Genomic DNA, 8,295 nt, shown 5'->3' with positions numbered 1-8,295 from the left:
ATGGCCATGGCTCCTATCTACATCCCTGGAATCCTCTCTGACTACACCACTTCTCTTCTTTCACACTCTAGGACTATTAGGCTACTTGAAATCCACTGAATACTAAATGCATTTCATGCTTTCACCTCTTAGTTATATGAAATCCCTTTCCCACATCTCTTCCTTGAGCTAACCATCACTCCTTCAAAATTCATTTCAGACATTGTCTTTTCCAGAAAATGTTTCCAAAACCCTCAAGTTACCATTTATTCTCCATTAATGCCTTTTATACCTAGTGTACTATATTTACATCTTTTTAAGTGTGTATTTCCTCCACCTTCTAGAACAAAAGAAAAAAAAAGCAGATCTTGAGGACCATGCTCTTCTGTAGGAGTTTCCACACATTGTGTTTGCAAATTCTTGTTGGTTTTTGAAGACGCCCATCATTTACTATGTCTCTATATTGGTATTTATGCACATTATAAAACATACACCAAAGAGTTTTAAGAAGATGAAGCAAGTATTACTTTAAAATGTTTTGCTAATGGTGATGGCTTTATACCACCATTAGCTAATATCTTAAGACACAATATCCATTTAGGGCCTTCTGTTGCTTACGGAAGAGGGTGTACATCCACATACTAAAAAGTCAATTTTGGGGAGCTGACTTCTTATAAGATATATTGTCATTGTTTTTACTTCGTGATGTGGCTGAGGACGTGCTTGTAGTAAGAATAGAAGAAGGATACGCTCTGTAATTTTTGAAATGTTCACTAGAATTATCTTTGATTTATGTTCTCTGGAATATTTAAGCCATGCATCCATCTTGAGTTAGTTTAATTCAAACTAACACAACATAATTTAAAATTCATTTAGCTGGGCTAATGGACCAGGCAATGAGTTGGAGCTGTCAACTTCTCCATGTTCTAGAACTCCCAATCTTCCCTCAAAATACTTTTACTCATATATGGACCAAGTAAGGGTAAAAGTGGAATCTACATATCAAACATTAGCAAAGCTTGATTTACTTCTTATCAATTTGGATAAACAAAAATATGAGCTCTAATGTTTTATTCCCATATCCCTGGGGTACTACTGCTCTACCTCAATAGTTTAAGAAAAAATATTGAATGCCTGTTATGTGTCATTATAGAGTTAAGTTCACAGTGTACAAAAATGAATAAGACCTGACACACATCTCTAATCATCAAAGAAATGCAAATTAAAACTGCAATGAGGTATCACCTCACACCTGTTATAAGGCTATCATCAAAAAGGTGAAAGATAATAAGCGTTGGTGAGGATATGGAGAAAAGGGAAGCCTAGTTGGTGGAAATGTAAATTTATACGGTCATTTTGAAAAACAGTACAGAGGTTCCTCAAAAAACTAAAAATAGAATTACCATATGATCCAGCAATCCCAGTTCTGGCTATACATTCAAAGAAACTGAAATAAGTATGTCAAAGAGATATCTGCATTCCCATGTTCACTGCAACATTATCCACAAAAGCCAAGATATAGAAGCAATCTAAGTGTCCATCAACAGATAAATGGGTAAAGAAAATGTGGTATATGTACACAATGGAATACTATTCAGCCTTTAAAAAGGAAATCTTGTCATTTGCAACAATATAGATGAACCTGGAGGACAATATGTTAAGTGAAATAACCCAGGCACAGAAAGACAAATACTGCATGATCTCACTTACATAGAGAATCTAAAAAAGTCAAACTCATAGAAACAGAAAAAGGGAAGACATTGGTCAAAGGGTACAAAATTTTACTTAGAATGAATAAGTTTTACTGATACATTTCAAAATTGCTAAAAGAGTAGATTTTAAATGTTCTCGCCACAAGAAAAATGATAAGCAGATGAGATGATGGATATGTTAATTCGCTTGACTTAATTATTCCACAATATATACATATATCAAAATATCACATTGTACCACATAAATATATACAATTATGCATTTATAAAATATTTTTATTTGTCAATTAAAAAAAAGAACTACAGAACATCAGAGCTATTAAAGGACCAACCAGTGAGATTTTTAGATTTGCCTACCACCAGGCTGGCAGAAGCTTCCAAGAGTGAGAACTTACAGTGTGCCAATGAAAAGGAATCTGTACTCTCATAAATTGCTAATGGGAAAATCAATCAGGAGAAATCAATTAAAATTTAGAATCCACATATCCATTGAGGGGGAAAGGAACAAAGAAAAAGGTTATCTGGCAATAATCAATTGTTCTTCACTCTTAATCCAGAAGGATGTCATAGTGGTCTAGAAGGACAGCTGTGTTATAGCCATGAGCTAGCCTGTCTAAAGTACCAAGAAGTCTCCTAGTTTATATCTTAATGAAAAAAAAAGCCACCTCTTACTAAGCATCACAATTAAAACTCCTTTACAGTTAAACATGTCCAAATTCACTTCTGGGAGTTAAGGACAAGAAAGTATCTGATCTCATTCTACTGATAAGGATTAGAGGACAGTCCAGCTGGTGAGCCTCTTAATGGTCCAAGTGTCTAAAGTAAGAATCAAATGGTGGGGACTTAGATAAAGTGTAGTATGGGGTGAGGCTTATGTGTTCATTTATTCCCTTATTCTACAAATATTTTTTGAGTTCATACTTTATGCTAGGCAGTAGGTTCTATATTGTATGTTCTTGTATCTAAGTAGTGCTCATAGTAAACAGCATAAGCAAATAAATGAACTAATTTTTACCAAAAAAAATCCAATAAATCAAATATTGTTCTAGTCTTCATCTCTGTAACACCCTCTCCAAGTCTAAGTGTTGTGTTCCCTGTAGGAGAAAAGAAGATCTGAGCTGTCCTCTTTGCTTCCTTAAGGCATTTTTTTAAACTCTATCCCTCACCTCTCCTATTTCAAACATCCAACTGTTACAGAGAAAAATAAAGCACCTAAAATCCTCCAAAATGAAACAATAAGTTAATAGATCTGGAAACAAGAAAAAAAAAAATGGAAACAGAGGCATCTTCTAAACATGTCTTTTCATGTTGTTTTATCTACCAAGTTAAATCACTCCTGGTCTGGGCTATCTCTGTACCTGGCAACTCTTCTACTGCCATGCTTAGCACGATGAATGTATAAACTTTTTACTTACTTAGCTGCTTCTTGCACTAGGCCACAGGCTGCTTAGCTGCTTCTTGCACTAGATCACAGGCTGCCACTAGGTCTTGCTACCAGAGCAAGAACTAGGCCTTATTGCTGTATCCCATGCCATAGCATAAAGCCTGCCCACAGGAGGCACAAAATAGTTATCCACGTCTATAAATTAGAGAATGCATCCAAAGGGTTATCAAGAAAATGAGAGCCAGAAGTAGATATTAGGAGCTAGAATCTGAAGTTAGAAAACTCAAGACGCAAGAAGGGAAGAACTGTCAACTAGGAAAGGCAAGAAAGAAGGGTAGGTTTGGGTAAATCCCTGAAACAAAGACTATGTTCTGAACAGATTGTGCGAAGAAAAAAGATGAGAAACATTGGGAAGCTGGTAGAAAACTTAAGAAAATGGGATGTTTAGGTTTGCAATTTGTAATGTGCTATACTTTTATGTTTATCTTGGTAAACAGAATCTCTCATACAGTGAAACCAGATTTCTGAATGAGCCTCACCAATCCCTCTCCATCATCACCCATGCCCAACAGTCTCAATTCCTCACTGGTATCTCTTTAACCTTTTCCCAGTGTTTGATTCTCACTCCTGTCACCTTTGTTCAGGTCCCCATTATTTTTCACTTGAATTGTTTTCTCCTCCAAATTCAATTATCTGTTTCCAGTCTGTACCCCTCAAAAACTCTTCTTTGATATGAAAATATCTTCCTAAAATTTGGCTCTGATTATACAACTTTCTGGTTCAATCATCTTCAATGGTCCCTATTTACAAAGGTCTCCAGAATAAAATTCTCTTTATTGCCATAGTATAAGTAACATGACAAAGTGCACTGAGCCCGAACATAAATCATGCTACTATAAAGACACATGCATACGTATGTTTATTGTAGCACTATTCACAATAGCAAAGACTTGGAACCAACCCAAATGTCCATCAATGATAGACTGGATTAAGAAAATGTGACACATATACACCATGGAATGGCCCATAAAAAAGGATGAGTTCATGTCCTTTGCAGGGACGTGGATGCAGCTGGAAACCATCATTCTGAGCAAACTGTCACAAGGACAGAAAACAAAACACCACATGTTCTCACTCACAGGTGGTAACTGAACAATGAGAACACTTGGACACAGGGTGCGAAACATCACACCCCAGTGCCTGTTGTTGGGTGGGGGGCTGGTGTGGGGGGATAGCATTAGGAGAAATACCTAATGTAAATGACGAATTAATGGGTGCAGCAAACCAATATGGTACATGTATACCTATGTAATAAACCTGCACATTGTTCACATGTACCCTAGAACTTAAATATAATTTTAAAAAAGGAACAAAGTTTTGAAAACGACATCCACCACTTACTAGCAATGTGACCACGAGAGTCACTTTTACCCCTCTAAGACTCAGGTTTCCAATGAGAGAGAGAAAAAGAGAGACTAAGAAAAAGAGAGAACTAAGACTTAAAAAGAATGTGGCTAGCCCAGCGTTAGGTACATGATACAGGCTCAGTATCTTTCCCTCAATTTTTCTGCTCAGACCAGCATTCCAGCCTTAACGATGCCCTTACCCAGCCCTGGACATTGTGCTCTATGATGCTATCCTCTGTTCTCCCACAGACCGTTGATCATTGTTCATATATCACTCATCTTGTTATGCCTGTATTTTATTTTCTTATAAGCGTATTTATATTATACTATTTGGAGTAATTAGTTTTTTCTATCCTTCTAGATTTAAAATGCTTTGAGAACAGAGGTTTGACCTTGTTCATCAAGCTTGTCCAACTGGTGGCCCGTGGGCCACATTTGAATGCGGCCCAACGCAAATTCGTAAACTTTCTTAAAACATTATGAGATTTTGTGATTTATTTTTTTAGCTCATAAGCTATCGTTAGTGTTTATGTATTTTATGTGTGGCCCAAGACAATTCTTCTTCCAATGTAGCCCAGGGAAGCCAAAAGATTGGACACCCCTGTTCTTCATCTTCATATCTCCCATATTATATTCCATTATGTACTGCACAGAATAGGAACTCTGTTAAGTGTCTACTAAATTGGGGTGCATTGCATAATTTTATGTGGTTTATCCAAGTTTTAAAGCTGAACTTTCCTTTTGGTGTAAGAATTAATAGTAAGAGGCAGAACAGAGAACTGCCATACTGAAAATAAAGTATATCCCCTCTAGTACCCAACACCAGCCTTGAAATACAGTTAATGTTCCCTAAATTATGTAAATTTTTGTCAGATTAAACACCTACTGCGCTGAATACATTTTTTAAGAGAATGTAGTTCTTGAAAATAAGTGTTTTTAGTCAAAAAAGATTTGGGAAAGAGAGGATAGTAACATCTACCCAAATCCATCAACAGTCCTAGGAAAAAAAATGCCCAAAGAAGATTAGTTCTACTGGTATTGAACAGTAAGATTACTATGCTTTAGAATATGAGTTTTCATCTAAATAGGTTTGTATTCTCGATTTCCACAGACTTAAACCTGACAAAATGAGCTTAAATTGCATGCAGAAATGTATAATGACTTTAGGGATTCTTCGGGTAAGATAAACAAAAATTGTTTCCCATTTTATTTTGGGTAAAATAATATGAAGAGCTAATCTTTGAATAAATCAAAAATTAATATAGTCACTCTCTTTTTAATTCTATATCTTGAAGGCAAAGTAACCCAAAGTCAAACTTTTATAGTAGTGTGTACAATAGTTATTACTGGTGTAACTTTTAACCGTTGTTACTGCTGATTCTTTAAAAATATATGACAAAATGGTTATGATCAAGAACTGTGGGTGGGGGGGAGACGAGGGTTAAACCTCCTACAGCTTTAGATCTTGACCAAATTACTTATCCTTCAAATCTCTGCTTCATCACGTACTATGACGATAATTGGAGCATCTATCTGAAAGGTTGCTGTGAGCATGAAAAGATTAAATGATACTGATCATAAAGCATTGTGCCTGAAACAAAGTGAGTACTTGACAAATGGCAGCTATAATAATGATAATCATTACTATAAGTTTATCCAGTTGTAATCATTTTAGCTACCTACTAGAAATACGTATTCTTTACAAAGCAGTCTTCTTTCAGCCAGGCGTGGTGTTGTGGGCCTGCCTGTGGTCCCAGTTACCCAGAAGGCTGAGATGGGAGGATCGCTTGAGCCCAGGAGGTCGAGAATTCAGTGAGCGTGATCGCACCACCGGACTCCAGCCTGAGCGACAGAGTGAGCCTTCGTGTCTAAATAATTAGTTAACTGGACGGGCGCGGCGGCTCACGCCTGTAATCCCAACAATTTGAGAGGCTAAGACAGGCAGATCACTTGAAGTCAGGAGTTCAAGCCTGGCCAACATGGTGAAACCCCGTCTCTACTAAAAATACAAAAATTAGCCGTGGCGCCTGTAATCCCAGCTACTCGGGAGGCTGAGACAAGGAGAATCGCTTGAATCCGGGAGGCGGAGGTTGCAGTGAGCCGAGATCGCGCCACCGCACTCCAGCCTGGGCGACAGTGCGAGACTCCGTCTCAAAAATAAAAATAATTAGTAAATTAATTCATTAATTTAAAAAAAAGCGCAATCTTCTTCCAAAGGCGATCCCAAGGCTGTTGGAGGCTGGAGCCGCTAAGTCGCCCCCTACCGCGCGGGTGGCTTCGTCCCGGACCCCTCCAGAGGCTGTGCCACTCACTGCTGGAGGTGCTCAGCGGAGCCGGGACCCGCTTGGGGCGCCATCCGGGGCGAGCACCGGAGCCCGACTGGGCTGAATGGCAGGTCCTGACCAAGCCACCCGCGCGGCCCCGCCCGCCTGGCGGGATGAGTGACGGCGGCAACAGGTGCAGAGCGGCGTCCGCGGTTTCTCGGGAGCCCCCGAGTTTTGCGCGTCAGGCCCCGAGAGTCAGAGTTTGACTCTAGAACCTTCTTCGCTTTACACCAGTCTTCGGAAGTCGCCCGTCAACCGGCTTCTTCCACCTCAGTAAAGCCTTAAGGTCACCTCAACCTCTCGAAACCCACCAGTCCCAGAGGCCGAATCTTCTCAAGTGGAGGAGAGGGGAAGGCGTGCATGGAGCTTTGCCTGACCGCTCGCTCTCTCCTCCCCAGCCGTCTGAGAGAAGGCGAGAGGGGTCCCAGAACCGAGCCCTCGCTCCGCACGCCCCACGCCCGCCCCGCTGTGCCGTGCGCTCTGCCCCTGAGACGCCCCGGCTCGGAGTCCCAGGGCCACAGCGGAAACTCGCCCGCCCGCGCCCCTCTCCGGCTTGCGGCGCCCGCCCGCACCGCCACCTGCCACCCGAGGCGACGCAGTCCGCTTCTCCCCACCCGCCAGGTGGCAGGTTCAGGGCCCGGGTCCGAGCCTGCTCCCCTGCAGCTGCCACCGCCATCCTCGCCGCCAGGGGGCGAGAGTCCTAGGCAGGACAAGCAGCGCTGCTGCCTTGGCGTGAAGGTGGTTTCAAACTTTAGGCTTCTCTTCCCTACCCCGCGTCTCTGAAGAGCAGAGAGGAAGATGGAAACCGAGTCCGGGCCGGTGAGTACAGCGATCAGGGCCCCAGGGCGCGGGGTAGCGGGGAGAAGGAGCAGCGTGGAGCCTGTCCCTGAGGGCCTGGAGGGCGAGGTGAAGGCCCCAAACGCTCGCTATCTGGTTGGGAAGAAACGTGGCCAGGTGCCCCATCGACCGCTGCCAGGAGCCGCCCGCCCGCAGACCTCGTCTGGCTGTGTCATGGGGGTCAGGAAGGCGCCGCCACGGGGCCTGGACTGGGTGTAGACGGGCCAGGGTCCCCCAGGCGTGGATGTTTCGGGAAGCGGCGGGCAGCCAGACACCCAGCGGAGTCCGAGCAGATAAACCGCTTTCCCGCCGAAATTGGGCTAGGCAGCGTCTTTGACGCTCCCTCCGGCCGAACTCGACCCAGCCGCCCAAGGCGAGGAGTTCCCAGGGCGGTCGACGCCTCCACTCCCCGACTGGTCAGCGAGGACCGGAAGGTCTGAGAGACCTGGCAGGGGCCCGCCTGTGGCCCAGGCGGGACCCGGACACTCTAGCACTGGCTGTGCACCCAAGCCAGTCAGTGCGGACTTGGGAAAGTGAAGGAGGTCGGCCCGCACAGGCCCGAGGCGCAGCGGCAACGTGCCGTCCCGCCCCGCCCCGTCCCGCCGCCAGCAGCCAATCAGGGAGCGCCGTGCGAGAGTGGGGACCAGCTGCGC

At 43.1% G+C, this 8,295-nt stretch overlaps 1 protein-coding gene across 4 annotated transcripts in view; it reads left to right on the top strand.

Annotated features, from left to right (window-relative positions):
* The first annotated feature begins 6,924 nt into the window (after positions 1–6,924).
* The window catches only part of BOLL (boule homolog, RNA binding protein), a 63,219-nt gene continuing 61,848 nt past the window's right edge, over positions 6,925–8,295 (top strand). For 3 of the 4 annotated variants that reach the window (XM_054549633.2, XM_054549632.2, XM_054549634.2), the window contains exon 1: positions 7,002–7,624. In XM_054549633.2, the coding sequence (XP_054405608.1) occupies positions 7,604–7,624 (21 nt within the window). In that variant the 5' untranslated portion in view covers positions 7,002–7,603. Of the gene's footprint in view, positions 7,625–8,295 lie in introns of all 4 variants that reach the window. The other variant, XM_002812705.5, reaches the window with a different exon arrangement.

The sequence above is a fragment of the Pongo abelii genome, chromosome 11, assembly GCF_028885655.2.
Source record: "Pongo abelii isolate AG06213 chromosome 11, NHGRI_mPonAbe1-v2.0_pri, whole genome shotgun sequence".
Taxonomy (NCBI): domain Eukaryota; kingdom Metazoa; phylum Chordata; class Mammalia; order Primates; family Hominidae; genus Pongo; species Pongo abelii.
Note: the sequence above shows the minus strand (reverse complement) of the source record. Positions and strands in the feature narration are given on the sequence as shown.